This window comes from Dicentrarchus labrax, unplaced genomic scaffold (genome assembly GCF_905237075.1).
Source record: "Dicentrarchus labrax unplaced genomic scaffold, dlabrax2021, whole genome shotgun sequence".
NCBI lineage: Eukaryota > Metazoa > Chordata > Actinopteri > Moronidae > Dicentrarchus > Dicentrarchus labrax.
The window spans coordinates 27,879,173-27,898,287 of NW_026136715.1; the positions used below are offsets into that span (position 1 = coordinate 27,879,173).

At 41.4% G+C, this 19,115-nt stretch overlaps 2 protein-coding genes across 2 annotated transcripts; one reads left to right on the top strand and one right to left on the bottom strand.

Annotated features, from left to right (window-relative positions):
* Positions 1-118: 118 nt before the first annotated feature.
* Positions 119-6,499, top strand: cfap126 (cilia and flagella associated protein 126). The gene is made up of 5 exons (XM_051425200.1): positions 119-222; positions 1,064-1,126; positions 1,256-1,330; positions 2,196-2,396; positions 4,768-6,499. Exons 1-5 carry the CDS (start codon positions 196-198, stop codon positions 5,116-5,118), a joined length of 717 nt encoding a protein of 238 aa, XP_051281160.1. The 5' UTR covers positions 119-195; the 3' UTR covers positions 5,119-6,499.
* Positions 6,500-9,219: 2,720 nt separating this feature from the next.
* LOC127377380 (alpha-1,3-mannosyl-glycoprotein 4-beta-N-acetylglucosaminyltransferase C) lies at positions 9,220-19,044 on the bottom strand. Its single transcript, XM_051425190.1, has 5 exons — positions 18,798-19,044; positions 15,811-15,906; positions 14,152-14,302; positions 12,265-12,519; positions 9,220-12,169 (listed from the first exon to the last, which is right to left on the bottom strand). The coding sequence occupies exons 2-5, from the start codon at positions 15,901-15,903 to the stop codon at positions 11,259-11,261; spliced, it is 1,410 nt and encodes a 469-aa protein (XP_051281150.1). The 5' UTR covers positions 15,904-15,906; positions 18,798-19,044; the 3' UTR covers positions 9,220-11,258.
* Positions 19,045-19,115: the final 71 nt, after the last annotated feature.

Here is a 19,115-nt window from a genome sequence, read left to right on the forward strand (position 1 = left end):
AACAATGTTAAAAAATGTCAGTACATTTGAAAAATAAATAATCTAATAGTTTAGGCCAATTTATGATATTTTAATTTTTAAAAGTCGGCACGTATCAGATTCACTTACCGGGAAAAAAAATAACCTTCCGGTTCCGGTGTTGCTATGCAACGAGTCAACAAAGTACAGAGGCGGAGGCTGTAGACAGATGCAGAAATGTCGTCCAGTTACTCAGCAAACCAGGTAACTTAAACATCTGTATTTTGCTGATATCACAATTGATCAATGAGAGCGACGACTTACTCACAGACACTGAACTCTTAAAGACGTTTGGTATCCCTGCGCAGGAATATAACGTTAAGTTAGCACAGTATTTGATTCAAGGATTCTAACTTACTGTCATTTACAACGCAGGGTTGTATATAACTGGTTTATAGTTCCCTTTATGCTAACGTTACTCGTAAAAAAATACTATTTTGCATGATGAAGTGCAGTAGCAGTCTACATACGCCGCCGCCGTTGCCATAACAACATGCAGGTAACTGTTACATGCAAGGATGCAGTGGGTGCAAATGGACAGTCAATGTTCAAGACAGATTGAATGGCATCAACGTGAAGGATAACAACAACTGACACTGACCTGCAACTTCTTGGTTGGTTCACTTTGAGAACATTAACTGTGAATTTGGACTCACCATAACAAATACTTAACAATAAAGTTAATGGGTTTTGAAATTATACACGTAATCTATCCAACATACCACTTTCTAAAAAATATCTTATTTATTCTGTAATACGGGCACAGAAACAATTCTGCATTGTCTACAATGCTCTGAAAGGTAACTCAATATTCACCACAAGCAGGAAATAAAGGCTGTAGGCTAATTTAAACACTAAAGTAACAGTCAAATCAGAAGGCCACCAGGAAGCTCATCTATATGAAACTTTACATCAAATGTAAAAATCCATGTGCCCCCTTCTCTTCCTGTTCTTTTCTAAACATCTTTGTTCTAAAAACTGGGAGCATTGGACATTTTGCTGTTCAGTTTCACTCATACATTCTGACATAAATCTCCATCCTCAGTATGACAGTGCCTTCCGGTCGCAGAGGCTGCAGAACTGGTGTGAGACTAAGCACTTCAAAGAGGTAGTTAACATTATATCAGCAATCCTGTCCTGTTGTATTAGTTGTGTTTCACTTTGTCATGTATTTTCAAGCATTGTTAACTGGAAATCTGATGAATGAGTTCAGCTCACTGAGCCTATGTGTATGTAGAGGCCCACTGCACAGGAGGGTCACACCACCTTCATTGCCGATAATAGAGGACATCTGCTCCCAGGAGTGGTAAAGGTGAGAGCATATGAAACCATGGTAACGTTTTATATTAAGGTACACATATTCACCATTAACTAGTTGCTTATTAGCCATTATAAAACATGTATTAATACCTTATTCTGCACGGCCATATTCTACAACAACCAGGCCATTAACCAAGAGTTTTCCCTCAATAAGGGCCTTATAGGGTGGTAGTACCACAAGAATACTCATTCCCGCTTAATAACAATTAATAAATATGGTCAATTCTTATGTAAACTAAGCTTTCTCATTCTAAAGTGAGCTCTTGCTCATAACTAATATGCTTTGCTTAGTGTGGGTCAAAGTTACAAGACTTTGAACTCACTGGGGGACTCAAGAGTGGGGCAGGGTGCTTGCAAATGTGAAAAAATATAAAAGTCAAAAGTGCCCTCTTGGCTCCCCTATGGTAGACAAAACATGGTAAAGTGCCCTCTAGGGTGCCCTTCCAGTGGAGAAATCACAAGTTTTGTTACATAAAAATAGACCATATAAGTGTTATTAAGGGAGAATGACTAATATTTTGGTACTACCATCTTATAAAGCCAAAGGGCAAAGCATAATTTGATCATAATTAATGTACTATTACTAAGTGGTAATTTGGAGGTTTTTGAGAGAATACTCTTTAATTAATGGCCTAGTAGTTGTAGAATATGGTCATGTAGAATGAAGCATTAATAGATGCCCTTTAATGACTAATAAAGAGTCAATATGCTACTAATATATATGTTAATAAGCAAATAGTTAATGGTGAATATACTTTAATATAAGTTTTACCCAAAACTCTCTTCATTTAAAATATTTTTCTGTGATGGTGAATTGATGTAGGACTCCACTCCCATGTGTGTGTGTGATGCTATAGAGGGGCAGTGCATGGCCAGACTTTAAGGGGACCTGGGATCTACCTGCTCGTATCCCAGCCCACAACATCAACCCTACAGGCCGCTCTCTGGAGGGTCTCAACAGGCTGAAGTCCTGGGGCTTTGACCCACGGCACACTGGCAAGTCTCAGCCACGCAGAGGCGGAAAAACCCCAGATGGGCTGCAGAGTGTTGGTGAACAGGTTAGGCCTGAAGTCTGTTTATAGCAAACAAACTAAAATATGCATGCATGCTTGACATCCAACCTGGTGGATACACATGAAGTTTCTCAGCGAGCTCTGTTTTTTATTCTGCCTTATCTTCTTTATCTTTTTTAAAGCCTGTAAGGTTTTCACAGGGTGTGCCAGTCATCACATTTCTGAGCAGTATTGAAACAAATTGCTGAGGTTACTTACATCAACAGCTATTATCAAACATATGTCACATCAAAACAATAACAAAAGACAAAGTTTGATGATATCGTGCAGTAGTGTGTGCATGACATGTCCAGGGACTACGATCAAATTAGTTATTTAAAGGTAAAGGTTGGGCGCCCGGTTAGCTCAGTGGGTGGAGCTGTCAACCCATGTACCTAGGATGAGCCCTTGCTGCAGCGACCCAGGGTTCAATTCCGACCCGCGGCCACCTGCTGTGTGTCACCCCCCCCCCCGTCCCTCCCCAGCTGCATCCATCAAATAAAGGCAAAAAGCCCAAAAAAATAACTTTAATAAAAAAAAAAAGTATAGGTTAAAGGGCCAGTGTGTAGGATTTAGTGGTATCTAGTGGTGAAATTGCAGATTTTAACAACTGAATACCGCTGGTCTTCCAAGTGTGTAGGACAAACTACGGTGGTTGAGAAACTTCCGAAAGGCCCTATCTAGAGCCAGTATTTGGATTGTCTGTTCTGGGCTACTAAAGAAAAATGGCAGTTAAACATGGTGGACTCCGCCAGAAGAGTACCCACTCCACCTGTAGAACAAAATGGCTCATTCTAAGGTAATGTGGGTAAGTAGGTAGAGACTTTATGAATCGTCTTGGGGAAATTCAGGTATCCAATAGCTCAAACTGATTACATACAAATATAGATTAAATGACAAAAACAGACACACATTAGTAATGGGTTGAAAACAGACAAACAATAAATTAATATATATATATATATATTGTAGCAAGTCTCTACAGCTGTGGGTTCCCCAGCACATACCTAATATCCACCCATGATGCCTCCACCAGAGCCCTGGATCGAACCAGATTCTGATGATTCATAGACTGCGTACAGCCTGAATCCACCATTGTCCTGAAGTGTACCCCCTTAAATCCTTACCGGAACACTGTATGTCCCTCCTGGACCGGGAGGGGGTTGGTGGGGGCCTCTCCGGAACCTGGTCCCTGCTGTGGACAGCCAGATGAGCCTTCATTAGGGTCCTGGTCGGGAGCCCCTCCACAAACTGCTCCATTACCATCTGCTCCAGCATCTGTAGCCACCTGGAAGCAGTGACTTTCAGCGGCTGAGCATAGACCAAGGGATGGTCGGTGGGTCCCACTGTGGTGTTCCAGAACCGGCAACAGTGATCCTTGGGGGAGAAACCCATCTGATCAAGATTAACTCTCTTGATGGTTCAGAATTCCCCCCGAGAAGAAGCTGGTAGGCCGAGCGGCGCAGTCTGGTCTTCCCCTGACAGTAAGGGGAGCAGACGCACGGCCCATTCCGCTGCCAGCCAGCCAGCCATATATAAATAAGATGATAAGTACCAAAAAAACTTTTGTGGAGGATGTGTAATTCAGTTGATGGTAAGACTTTTTTCTATGTGTCCTGCTGTTTCGCAGCGTTTTGGCATTTGCGATGTTTGTGCCTTATGGCCACAGTAGCTGCTGTTCAGCAAATGTTTTCATACAGTTACTGGTTAATCCTGTACCAATGACGAGCACAGTTCTGTGTGTGAACATCGAGCCTGCCAGTGCATCTGATTCTAAATGACACATTTAAAATAATCATCATCATCTTCATCCGCTTATCCGGGATCGGGTCGGGGGGTAGCAGTTAAATAATAATATATTAATAGTAATATAATCACTGAAACAGGTTTATCAGAAGTCTAAAGGTCACAATAACCACACTTTTCCTGGCACTTCCTGATTAGCCTAATCTTAATGGTACTTGAGGACTGGAAGAAAAGCAAACAGATTAATGGACTGTCTTTGTCTTTCTTGTTCCTTACAGTATGTGTTTATTTAGTATGATTCATTTAACCTAGTTCAACAACTGTTCCTTATGCATGTAGGGGAATTGTCAAGAATAAAAGTCCTCACTGACATTTCACTGAATGTGTGTCCTCTACAAAGCAATACATCTGAAAACTTTAGTCCTCATCCAGTCACAAACCAGTGTCTCTTCCTGTCCCTACAGTGTGCTGTTTGAATGCTGTATGTGCAGAGTTTTCACATTCATCTGCTGAAAGTGGAAAGTTTCTCTGTTCAATCTCTACATTTTCTTATATATTTTGTAATATTCTTTGTGATACTATTGTATGTACACTGTACCCCCCGAACCCATGTCTGTTCTTATTATTTCAGACCAATGGCGGTGTACAGCTGGACAATGCTGCCCTGTCCTCTGCAGCTGAAGCCCGACCAGCATCTCAGAACCTCCCTGTCACTGAAGGCGAGAGATCTGCCAGCCAAAACCAGGACTTGCAGGCAGTTGTGGTTGGATCCATCGGTCAGCCCGCTGAAGAAAAACGAGCTAATCAAGCTACTGGGAAAGTCAGGCCACTGAGTCAGTGCTCTGCAGCTGAAGAGAATCCAGCTTTGAGGCCTGCTGCTGGAGAGGGGAGATCAGTGAGCCATGTGGCGGAGAAAGTAGCCAGCCAAAGAGCACCATCATCCACCAAACAAACACACAGAGATGCACAACAAGACCAGTGAATTTCTTCATTGAGTTCTTAGTGGATGAAAAAAAAACCAGACAAAAATAAATACCCAATAACTGTACCAGTTTTGACTTATTGTGGCATGGCTGAGTGTACTGAGGTAGACTAACTTGTGGGAGAGAAACAGGATTTGGGGGTAATAAAATAGATGTGCCCCTGGTCAAAGGGTTGAGTTTTATGATAGGAAGAGCCAGGGGGAAGGCACAGATGGAAGGACCATTTGGTGAGAGAGACCTGGAGTTACAGGAGTAACATTTGCAAGACACAGGGGGTTTTATTGTTTGTGATGTAATGAGATGTACTGGAATGTATATAAGGGAGAGCATTTTGGAAGTCGAGAGAGAACATCCACGACGTGACCTTCTCTCCATGCAGCATGAATTAAAGTGACTTGATTATCACACCGGCTTGAAAGTTCTTCAGAGACTTAGCACCTCTCACGTTTGAGAAGAATTTCCACTACAAACTCATTAATCATGGTCAGCAGTGAAAAAAATATAGAAAGGTTTTCTTAAAATACCTGTTTGTCATAGATGTTTGTTGTGACTACTGACTGGAAGGCTTTTCTTTTTCCAAACCCACTTTACACTGGCTATAGCCACACATCTCCTCCCTCCTCTCTTTCTCTGTGTTTTCTACCTCTTTTGTGGTTACTTTTTCTCTTGTCCCTGCGGAGTGGTTTATTTGGAGTGACCGCAGGTTCTTAAAAAGTCTAAAATCCAATCATCTGAAATGTAGGCCTTTAGATGTCTTAAATGTGATTTTGACAGACTATTGAACTTAATGTTTCTTGTATAAAAGTTGTATTTTCCAGTCTTGCTTTTAAAATTGCCCTTGGCAGCCCCTCCAGGAGGTTGCGATCAATTAGCACAAATTTAACCAATTTACGTGAATTCTGCACAACCTTGCAATTGTATCCAGTCACTGCAACTTTTCTGCAAATTTGACCAATCATTGTAGTTTCCTTTGCAAAACATTGAGCCACATGTCACCAAACTCACCTCCTTGCTTCTAGTTGTGAAGAGGACACGATAGCCTTTCAAGAAGCCTTCTCGGTTACATGGAACTCCCTACAGTGATATTTTATTCTCACTGGAACAAGTTGCCCTACATTTTTAATGAATTATAGAAAAAAAGTTTCACTTTCTCTCACAATTTAATTGCAAAAAAATGCCTAAAACATCACAATTTTTTTTTTAGAAAAGCTTTGGAGAAATCAGGCATTAAAGGCAATACCAAAAAAACCCACAAAATCCTGGAGAGACTGTTCTGGGAAAATTGTGTATTGCTCATTATCTGAAATTTAGGTATTGAAATGTCTTAGATGAATGATGATTATCGATTGGATTAATAAAGTTCATAATTACTTGTATAAAGTTGTACTTCTGGTCTCACTTTTAACTGTTTTTGGCAAACCCAAGAAGTTACAATCGCAACCAATCCCTGTGAATTCTGCGCTACCTTGCAATTTTATCCAATCACTGCAACTTTTTTGCAAATTTGACCAATCATTGTAGTTTCACTAAACTCACATCCTTGTTTGTAGCTGTGAAGCTGCAGAGCATGCACACATGTGTGATGCGAACGTCTCACATTTACCCTCATTAGCCTTTTTTGCTAAGGTTACTTGGAACAATACTTAATTTTATTCCCACAAGTTGTCTTTGATTTTTAATGAATTATACAAAACGAAAGTGACTTATTGTTCTGTGAACTCAACAAAGTAGTGATAGGATGCCATTAACAAGAATTACTGTCTCACGTTTGTTTGCCTCTGCCAACCAGTCAAGGTGCAGTTTACATCCATACCTATCCAGACTCATAATATCTGCAGTGAATACTTGTAAGGAATTATAAATAAATATAAAAAAATAAAAATAAAAGTTGGTGCAACAACAATCACCTGAAGCTCAATATCAGCAAACAGGAGGCCTCCTGTCCTGGTTGCCATCCAGGGAGAGGAAGTGAAGAGGGTCAATTAACCATGTGGTCCAAATCAATAAAAAACTGGACTAGACTCACTACACTGAAGCCCTCTTCAGGAAGGGACAGACCCGGATACTTCACTGTGTTCATCAGGCAGATCTTCGATCAGTCTGTAGGGGCCAGTGTTCTGTTCTTCGCGCTGATGTGCTGACATCAAGGTTTGCCGGTTAGCACTTTCCACAAGCTGTTAAGGAAGAGCTGCTAGGTCATCAGGTTGGACACAAACGCAGTATCTGACCAAATGTGAAATATGGCCACAATCTGCCCTAACGGAAAGATAAGGATTTTTGCAGAACATTATGCTATCACAGTGAAGTTGACTTTTAACCTTTTGGATATAAAATGTCATAATTTTATCCTATTAAACATCTGTGTGACATTTTGTCATAATTAACTTGTGAATCCTTGAGTTATGGCCTAAAACACATGACCTTTGACCACCAAAATCTAATCAGTTTATCCTTGAGTCCAAGTGGCATTCAAGGCATTCCTGAGATATCGAGTTCGAGAATGAGACAACCCAAAAACATAATGCCACAGTTGTTACCGGCACGTAGGCACAAAAATTGCAAAAGAATAAGCTGTTGTTCTCTCCTCTGTGGAAACACAAGTTGACCATAGATATATGTTTGTCAGTGGTTTGATTTGGCGGCCTTTCAAATTCTTGGAGAGACTTTCCAACATTGTACAGCATGATGGGCAGTATATACATATAGACAAGAATCTGAGAAATACAGGAGAACACATTGATGAAAAATGGGAAAAGTAAACGTGCTTCTCCAGGAACACACAGACTACAAAAGGACCAGTGTGTGGGACAGTGGTTCCCAACCTAACTGGTTCCCAACCTGGGGGTTGCCAGAGCTTCATGGGGGGGGGTGTAAAATATACACAGCAAGCCTATCTATATTTATATTACGTTAATTTCTGTGAAGAAAAGTAAATGTAAATTGTTAAGTAAATTGTCCAATAGAACTATGGCCAAGCATCAAACAGAAGCCTTATTTATTAAAATTATTAATTTAAAAAATCATAATACAGACAGAGTTGTATAAAAAGTTCTCTTAACAGGAACTATGTGCTCATTAATCCAAATCAGTTATGAATATAATATGAAATATATAGCAAATATGTCACTAAGTCGTCAGTTTACTAAATGATGAAAAAAGGGGAAAAGGTTGGGAACCACTTGTGTAGGATCTAGAGGTAAAGTTGCAGATTGCAACTAACTGAATACCAGTCCCCTTCCAAGTACGTAGAAGAGATGGCTGTAAAAACCCATGAAAAACATGAAAGGCCCTATCGGCAGTCAGTGTTTAGTTTGTCCGTTCTGGGCTACTGTAGAAACATGGTGGTTCAACATGACGGACTCTGCCAGAAGAAGACTTGTCCCTCTGTAGATAAAAACAGCTCATTCTAAGGTAACAAAAACACAATGCTTCTTAGCAGTGGAAGAGCGGGTCGTCCACTAATCAGAATTGGTTCGATCCCCGGCTCCTCCGCCCACGTCAAAGTATCCTTGAGCAAGATACTGAACCCCGAATTGCTCCCCAAAATGCTGTGCATCAGTGTGTGAATGTGTGTGAATGCGTTAGTTTCTGTTTGATGGGCTTTGCCATCACTGAGTGAATGTGGTACGTAGTGTAAAAGCGCTTTGAGTGGTCGGAAGACTAGAAAGACACTATACAAGTACAGGTCCATTTATCATTTACTTTCAGAAATGAAAACATACCTATGAATATTATATTCCATTTCTGACAATAGCTCCTCCTAAATGTTACACACTGGACCTCTGACGTAAATTGTCATACAACCATACATGCTCCCATTATATGTGTGTAATAATATTGTAATTTACAATCAAAGTGAAGGCATGAACAAAGTCATGAACACTGTAAGGCTCTAGGTGTGGTCAGACTAACGTGTTTCTTCAGATTAAGGGCATTGTGTCTTACAGTCTAACCCCCGTCTTCCATACTATGACAAATAAACCACAGCACAATCCTCTGCAACACAGAATGGCTCCTGTCTCCATGACTCATGAGCACATTAATTATTCCCTCCTCTACCTCAACATTTAAACACAGTGAACAACACAAATAACCACCTCTTGTGTGTGTCTGATACATAGTGCATTTATTGAGGTGCATAAAAAATACATAACACGTTGTTTGGTTATACTGTAGCTGATTTAAACTTATTGCAAAACTGTTATTTAATATGTTGAAGAGACACAAATTATCACAGAGCATGATCAAACATTCTTCATATCTTCTTTCTTCATATTGACAGTAGCTTCACACAGTTTCATTAAAGTTACTACAATGATTTTATTAAACTGTCTCAATGTAATTCTGATGCCTCTACAGGAGCATTAGAAGCAAATGAGATTCTGAAGCTTATATAGGAATGATTTTTATTTATGAATCACTTTTTATTGCCAATGTGTGGAAGGGCTTGTAACATAAAAAAATTAGACTTTCCCCAACTTTCTCAGTTGCATGTGGACTGATTGTTAGGCATTTCTGTGAAAATCCAAAGGATCCAAAGCGACAGCTAAAATTAGCTTATACATTTTGTCCGCTAACCACACCACAACAAGTCAAAAGTCATAGCTATTGTTACTTCAAAGCTAACACGAGCAAATGACTGTCTAGCCAATGTAACAAAATACTGTCAGCTAGCTTCATCCAGACTCCCGGTTAATAATAATAATAATAATAATAATGTTACTCAGCGTGGTTGGCTTGCTCGCTAACGATAACGCTAGCAAAATACTATTTGAGTGGATATTTTGGTAGGCTAACATTAGCTTGCAAAATTTCTTCCCCGGCTAACATGATCCATGATTTCAATGAACTTATGTATTATGCCAAACAGTGTTGATTTTAGCCAACAATAAATAATAACGGTACGAAGGTAACTATTGCTACCAGCGACTAAAAAGTGATGCACGGCAGGGGAATTCAACGAGCTGTAAGTTAGCCTAAGATAAGCGGTGGTTGGCTGCACGGTGTGGGTCTGCGGTTGGTTGCTTCGTGGGGTTGGCTGTTGAGGTGATTTGTAAACAGCAAGCTAGTTAGTAGCGTAGTAGTAGAGTCAATGGTCCAAATAAAATATGGGAACATTGCAGATATTTACATTATTCTAAATAGGATTGTCATTTATTTTACAGCTTTCAGTCTGGTGTATATCACTTTTGGCTGATGCCCAGGAAGATGCTCACTCGCGCCTACGGACTGTGGACGAAGTGTGGGCAACAGGACGCTGACTACAGTTCACTTAACACCAACTGGTGTCACTATTTAACAGTTTCATGAAAGTTACATATAAAACCTCTAATGCCTTTTACCGGGTCCAATTCCTGTGCTGATAGCTTTTTATTTTGAAGACATGACATTACACGGAAATCTTGATCATTTTAGCTTTCTCAACAAAATGACTATGACCGAGCAACCGAATCTAGGAGTTTACTTTGTTTAACAACATATCAACATATTAGTTATTCATCTTTTAGGCTTACTTCATTGCTGTGCATGTTGCAAACAGCTGTTTAAAAATGAAAAATAGTATCATAAATAAGTTTTCTTTCTTTGACCCATTTTCAAAAATGCACACGCAGACAAAGATCTGTATGACAAAGATCTTTATGACACAGGGCAGCGGAAACGCTACCGCTTTTTGTTGATTTCAAAATCAACACAAAATAAAAGTTCCTTGTAGTAACTTTAAGCACTGGATTATTGTTTCAATCAGAGAAACTGTTCAACAAGGCACACAGGTCACATGTTCAGCCTTTAATAAAGGTCCAGCAGATCAAACCAAGAGAAATGATTAATCTGGCAGGAAGAACAATTTGACAGTCCCTCCACAAAGTGCAATTAACGCAAATTCAACCAATCCCTGTGAATTCTGGGCAACCTTGTAAATTTGGCCAAGCATTGTAGTTTCCTGGGCACAAACGTGTCCCATTTACCCTGTCCAAACAGTGTGGTTTTATTCTTTCGATTTTTTAAAAAATATACAAAAATAATAGTTCTCACAACATTGCAACAGGCATTGCTATTTGTTTTGTAACGCTGCTGTGAGATGAGGCATTTTAGACCGCAACAATCCTAAAAAAGCACAAAAGATCCTGAGAGACTGAGTTTACTCCTTTGCTTGATGTGGAGGTGTACTCAGTTTTGTTGAGACCCTGATTTTCTTAATGATCAACCAATCTTTCTGCCCAGCTGTGACTTGTATCCTCAGACAGGAAGAGGCAGTGCTATACTTTTTGTCCATGTCCTGCATTTCAAACCTCCCATTCTCTAAGGTCCCCACTGACTGGAACTCTTTGCAACTCTTCTCCACTTTCTCGGTAGTAACCACTTCATGGCCTATCTCCACCTGAGCTGACTCCAGGAGGTCTTTGCCCCCTGACCCTGTTTCTACAAATATCCCTGTCACTACTACAGGGTCTTTGAACACCACAGTCAGGTAATTTCCCTTTTCTGGGGAGCGTCCCCAGAAGAATCCCTCCCCTGCATCCCAGGCCAGTTTGGGGAAGTGTTTCTGGTAGTTGGACATATCAGAGTAGACCTCAGCTGAAGGATTGGTGTAGAACCCCTCCTCAAAGTCCTTGTCCTTTAGATGGTTGTATGTCCCTTTGAACGAGGAGAAAGTGCCCATGTGTTGGAACAGTGAGGGTTTGAAGAGGATTAACTCTTTCTGAGTCAGCAGCACTCGGAAGTGAGACATCAACCAGTCGCAGGGCATTTCCTGATAGAAGAGGAAGAGGAAGCGGGCCAGGAGAGGAATATGGGCTGCTTTGTAGAGTTTCCCTATGTAGCCCAGGTTGGAGAATTCCAGCATTGCCCAGGTGGCCTTCTTCACCTCTTGTTCCTCAACACGCCTCTTGATTGTTGTAAGGAAGTTCTTAGCAGAGGAGATGTCGTCCTCCAGCTGGAGGTAGTATCTACTAAGACCAGCACTATAGTGGATCAGAAAGGCGTAATCCAGGTTCTGCTTGGACCGGAACGTTACTCTTTCTGGTGCGTCATTGTAGTTCCTCTTTAGACCTGCCGAAGAACCAGAGAGACTTATATCAGTATCAGAGCACACTTGTTGGATGTAAATGAATCTGTACAGTGGTAGACTCAAACATGCACTGCACCTGTAATAGGAGGGTACCACTGCTGAGGAACATGTATCACCACCAGCTGGCCTTGTTCCAGCTCAGAGGCAAATGCAGTTTTGATCTCCCTTACTGTTATGATTCTCCAGCTGACGTCAAAGTCTGCCAGCAGCACTACCACCACCATGGAATAACGCTCTTCAGGAGAAGACTGGGAGAAGAGCGACTGCAAGGTGGGGATTAAATAGCTGCCCTTGTTCCTCTTCACCGATGATAATCCAACTGTTAAATACCCTGAAACATGTCAGGACAGAAAAAGGAAATGTGTTTATTACTACCAAATAAAAATTCTAGGCACTTTCGCAATAGCACAAATCATTCTCTTAGTTTTATCACTTGGTGGAGAAGTGTTTGCTCAAAACTACAATGGCAGCTGCTAACGAGGTTAGCATAGATGCTGCTAGCATCAGTTCTATCAGAACTGGAGAGTATTTCTTCAGTGAAAGCAGAACAAAGAACGGCACTGAAGACTTTGGTTGGAGTTTGAGTTTGACTACGTTATACTGTTCGTTGATCTGACACCCGTGATAGATACATGGTTCATCCAATCACCTGCCATGTATTTTGTGAAAGTACCTGGCCAGTTTCCAGCAACAGTTTCCAGCAACGACTTCCCAGATGGTTCTGTGTAACAAACCCTATGGCGCAGTAAGGTTAGGATGTACTATCCTATAGAGGTTGAATGACTTATTCTAAGTCCCTTAAGATAAAAGCATCTGTCAAATTAATGTTATCCATACAAATTGTGAAATGTGCCAAAATTAGGGCTGCACAATAAATTAAAATACTATGAAAATCGCAATACTGAAATGCAAGCAATTATTATTCTTCTGCCAAAATAAACGCATTTTTGGAAGCCGCAACATGCTCAAAAACTCATTGAACACAGCACAAAATTCAACAGTGGGGGAAATGTACTGACTATATGGGTCCCACACATGGGTGTGGCAAAATGGCTCGACAGCGCCCCCCAAACTCAGCCCTTGATGTACGTTTAACCAATATGTATGACCAGAAAAACAAAAACCCTCAAGGACACATACCCCAAACCCAACAGGAAGTTGGCGATTTTGCACGTTGTATTTTAACAAACTCCTCCTAGGGAACTGATCAAATTGGTCAGGGCAATCTAAAGACCTTCATGATTAAAAGTTGTGTTCTTTGTGACTGGGCCTCAAATTAAGTGGCTTGGCGTCAAATTTCGAAGCATCACCATGAAACAAGAAGTCATAACTTTAGTGTATTTTTTCCAATCTCAACCAAACCTCCCATGTTTGATAAGATTCCAACCCTGAACACATCTACATGCCAATATTCAACAGGAAGCCCCCCCAATTGTTTGGCAATCCTACATCTGATTTATATTTTCACGGTGTGGTCCATACACGATGCTGCTGTATGACGCGTCCACAGCACACCCCAATGCGTACAAGGTGCGAGGGCCAGATCATTGCCACTTGCAACTTTAATCTTCATTTTTTTTTTCTGTGAAAATGAAAATTTGGATGCAAAAATTAGCAATGCAAAGTCAGCCCTGTCTTTTGCTGGATGACAATGAGTTGCAGCAGACCGTTGACGTTGTGGCGACGGCCATACTGCCAAACTTGAGGCTTCAAAACGAAACTCCATAAACCAATGCATGACGTCACGATAGGCACAGAGAAACAGTCATGTTAGGGATTCAGATATTAGATTTAAAGATTTTATTTGACACATGCTCATATTATAAGTGCATTACAATGCAGGGCCACAGTATGCTTTCAGTGGTCTCTTGCTGCGACAAGGTGCCAGCTTGGAAATAATCATTACATCAGTTCAGCTATGAGCTCAATATAACAAAAAGGACAGTCAAAGTGTATCACTCACTTTGTTGAGTGGATGGTGCTCCAGCAAGCAGCTGATAGGACACATTGAGAGGCAGGTAACCTCTCTGTTCGACCCAGGCTTCTTTATTGACCAACCTCTCTGCTTGCCAACTTAACTCATTTGGAATCAGTTTATGTGACCTTGATGGGCCCTGCAAAACAAACACACAGATTTAATTAGAATTAGAATATGCACATATGCTGTGCCCTGGAAGCTCACGCCCCATGTACCGCCTGTGGCCCTGCTGCATGTCACCCCCCTCTCTCTCCCATCATTCCAGGTCCAGTTGAGAACTGGTTCCAAATTGTCTGATCCATTGGATCAATGCTGGGAAGAAAAACGTATACGTCTTTAAAGAAAAGATTTTTTCTTTGAGTAAAAAATGAAAATGAATGCTGTGCAAATATTCGTTCATTTCAACTATTTTAGATGATGACAGACTGACCCTCGCAGTCAGTGCACTTTGGGGCTTGCTGTGGTCGCCAGTGGCAGAACTAGACTTTTATACAAGGGGTGACCAGCAGGTCGGACTCAAACCCGGGCCACTGCAGCAACCCCGTACATGGATCGCCAACTCTACTGACTGAGCTAACCTGGCACTGACACTGATATAATTTAACCTTAGTTAACATGCCTTCATCACTCAGGAAAAAAAGCTTTATGACGGACAGAAAGTGGCTGGAGGGAAGTTTCTGGCGCACCAATTAAACAGGCGCACCGGCATTTATTCAGAAAATTAAAAACACCCGTGGGAAAAGTCTGTGTCTTGGCAAAACAAAGAGAAGGCTTCACATCACGGACACTAGACGCAAGACTCAGCTCAAGGATCAAATAAAGACACGAGGAGAAAAACAAGGTCTGCAAATAAAAACTGAGAATTATAAGAATTAATGAATGACTTCTTGCTGTTTTCGACGTGACGTGCAGTGACCTGTCAATCAACTGGGGTGGCACCTAGGGTGTCCAATCAGGTTCCAGGGGTGGCCAATGCTACCTCGGCCACCCCTCTAGCTCCGCCCCTGGCAGTCACGTTAGGTGCCAGCATATCACATGAAGACCACACCGTGAAAATTTCACCTAAATCTAATTATGATCGCCACAAAAGCCTTACTTCCTGTTTCCAGTAGGTTGCGCTATGACTCTGACTGACTATTGGCATGTAGATGTGTTCAGGTTGGTACTATTATTAAACATGTGAAGTTTTATTGAGATTGAACAAAACACACACAAGTTAGGACAACTTCCTTTTTGGCTTGTCTGATCATGATTCATTTACATAGCAATTTTCATACAAAAATAAATGTATCATGTATAACTGGGGGCTGATTGTGGGAGGCTTGGTTAAGCCATTTTGCGACACCCATGTGTGGGACCTATATAATGTGTACATTTCTCATACCATCCAAAAATGCAATCCTTTTGGCAGAAAAATAATAATTCCTTGCATTTCAATAGGGCTTTGCAGCAGTCTGAAATAAACTGAAAACCTGTTTCTAAGGCGACATTCCAACTTTTAATAAAATTCCCTCCTCGCACTTCCTGCTCTGCTTGCAGTGCAAGTATAGTTCTCATAAAAGCTATCCCGGTAAGTTTGTTTGTAATGGGTGTATACTTTTCTATAAGCAGTTACAATGAGCATGTGCTGGTGTGTGTACTTACCTGAGTGAGGAGGGCAGAATGGCTAATGAAGTAGATTCCCAAGATAAGAAGAAGCAACAGCAAAACAACATTCTTCTTCATCAGATGTCCCATTTCCTATGATATACAGGTGGACACACACACATAATCCATCCATTGTTCTGGTGTGTTACTCAGTCAGCACATTAGTAAATAATTCAGCAAATGGTTAATTAATGTTTCAGAAGGCTCGGACACAGCAACAGGCTGGACTGTGTGTGTGTGTTGAAGGGCCTAGTTTGCCTAATTGTGCACTGCCTGTTGCTGTATGTTGTTACTGTGTGCGCTGTTCATAATATATTATCCCACAAATCAACTGTAATGCAGTGGCAAAGGATCTTCAGTCTAATGGTATTAGACAATCTTGATTCAATAAGTTGAGAACGAGTTTCAATAATACCTTTATATGGTTCAGACTTGTAGTCAATTGTTTAATTTTCTCTCCTGGTTCAGTGGTAACACAATAGTTACTGTTTCAACTTTCCTGTACTGACTCAGTGGAGACAAGTCTACACAATTACACAATGTGATGCTAGCATTCAGTTGAGATTTTGGGGATTACATGGAACTGAGTTATGCAATCATCAAGTTATGCAATCATTTATGCAATCGTGATTATGATTTATGATATGAAGTAAACTTGACCAATAAATCAGTCAGACGATATATTATGTTGTCTAATATAAACAAGTTTTTTTTTCCAGAATATAATGGAGAAAAAATAATCTTGGTAATACATTGGTGTCAGTGCAAAGTTTATCCAGCAGAGTGCGCTGTGAGTTACAACACTGTGACAAGCAGCACAGAGTAAAGGCTGTTATATACTCGCCGTTCCCGACCTGTAGCGCGACAATGTGACGCTCCACTAGTTGCAGTCTTCTCCTGAACAGAGGTGTCGCAACTGAGGAAAGGCTACCGACTTTGCTATTTCTACGCACTAGAAGAAGAAGAGAAAGATAAACAATGGCGACCTCTTTTTTGATTTTCCAAATCCGTTGCGGAGGCTCTTCCAAATTTTCCGGCATATGGCCTCCTCTTTTCCAACATTCATGGCGATTTCTGGCCATGATTTCTGGCACCTCTGTGTTCCTTCACTGAAGGATCGTACAGATGCCTGTAGAGGCGCACTTGCTCAGAAAACTTGCCCTCAAACTCGTCCATCTTCCTGTTTCTGCTTTGGTGCGCTCAGCTGAAAAAAAAAGAGTGGTGCGCGACCTGGCCTAAATCCTGGCACGCCAGTGAGATCTACGTCATTTTGATGTCAGATTGTCGCGCGACTTGGGAACGACGAGTATATAACAGCCTTATTGTGCAATGTCAACTGGAAAAGGTTGACAATGGAAATTTTAAATTATTTTACATGTAAAAGAATATTTAATTTTAATATTCTTCAATAAGGTTATTTGTTAGGAGTCATATCAGTGCAAAATCAGCGCACAATCCACATAGAAAAGTTCTATTTTCATTCCAGTTCAGAAATTCTCTATATCGGCTGCCATTTTTCTCAGAAACCCACATCGGTCGGGCTCTAATGAAAACATCCCTGTGTGTACTATATTCCATTTCAGCCTGTAGATGCCCCCAAATGTCTCTATCTCTCGCACACACAGAAATTATTGTTTATAATAATTCTTTTTACTGATTTAAACACACAACTGGATAACTGTGATGTCAAATAATGTTCACAATTTAAAGGTATACCGACAGCAGCCATTTTACACTGCAGGCTGCCTCTCTCTCTCTGTCTCTGTCTCTCTCTCAGTATTACTACCTGTTTCCATTGCTATACTGCACTGTTTGCACTGTATTTATTTAAGGACTTTATTGACCTTCACAGGAAATGTGTTAGACTGCGGTAACAGATTTCCTGTGAAGGACAATAAAGTATATTATTCTTATTATTAAAGTAATCAGGTGGTTACAGTGAATGAGAAAGGGGAAGTGCTGGAGATGGTAAATGGACAGCACTTGTCTTCCAAACACTCAGCTCATCAGAAAGAGAAACTAACTTACATACAATTTGAGCACATTGTTTTGGGGTTCAGAGTCTCGCTCAAGGACTTTTCTGACATGTGGCGAGAGAAACCGTGAATCGAACCGTTAACCTCCTGCGCCACAGCCGCCCCGCTGTACACACCGTAGAAGAGCAACTGAATGGAAGGTCACCTTTAGATTAAGACAGGCCTCTGTCCACACACAACCCACAGGTTCGATTTCATCATACTCCACATTAGTGTACGTGAGCCCCGGAGAGCGGTAGGGGCTCAGTTACATTTTCAAACTACACTTCCTGGGTTTTGTCAACAAGTACACTGAGCCTCCACTGCTGACCCTATTCCACACAGCCCTCACCTATACTTCATATCAATGCTGCTCTGGGCTTCTTCATGTCCCCACATCAAAACAATGGCCACCCCGCTTACAGGAGTGGATATTATACCGCGTTACCTAACCATGATTGACAGGACAGGTGTGTGTGTGTGTGTGTGTGTGTGTGTGTGTGTGTGTGCGTGTGTGCCTGTGTGTGTTTAAGAGTTTAGCTTTTAGTTTTTATGAATGAATATCTTCAGAATGAATAAAGAGAGCACAATGTTTCAATAAGTTACTAACTCCGTGGTGGCTGTTAGTAAAGTCTGTATGTAAAGGTTATTTAAAAGGAATAATGGGTAATATTACTCGGGTTTTTGTTCAACTGAAGCTCAGTTCCGACTGTTAACTTTCCACTGCGGACCCAGCTGACTAGTTAGTTAGTTAATAACGTTTGACTAACGCATAACCACCGAACAGCGGCCGTGCTAGCGGTATCGTTAGTATATAAGGGTTGAAAATAAACCGAGGCCGTCTCCCCTAACACCAGCACCACCATAATGAAATGAAAAAATAAATAAAGTTAGCCAAATGTATGAGGCTAATGCAGTCAGTGCTTACAGAGCAGCAGCTGTGAGTCAGATATCGTTCCTGTAACTTACTGTTAACACCGGTGGAGTCCACTTATAAGGCACGGGGAATCAAAGAAGGCATCAGCAGACAGTAAACAACGACTCTCCCGTAAACGCTGTACATCTTCCTCTCTTTATACCCCTCCTGGTTCTTCCTCCACGCTGCTGCACGCTGTGAGGGCGTGAGTGTCACCAGGTGGCCGTGGCTTCTCATGAGCCGGCGTACTGTCACTGAGGACTGACATCCCTGGGGAGAGCGGGGAGAGAGCGGGGGGAGAGCGGGGAGAGAGCGGGGAGAGAGCCGGGGGAGAGCCGGGGGAGAGCCGGGGGAGAGCCGGGGGAGAGCGG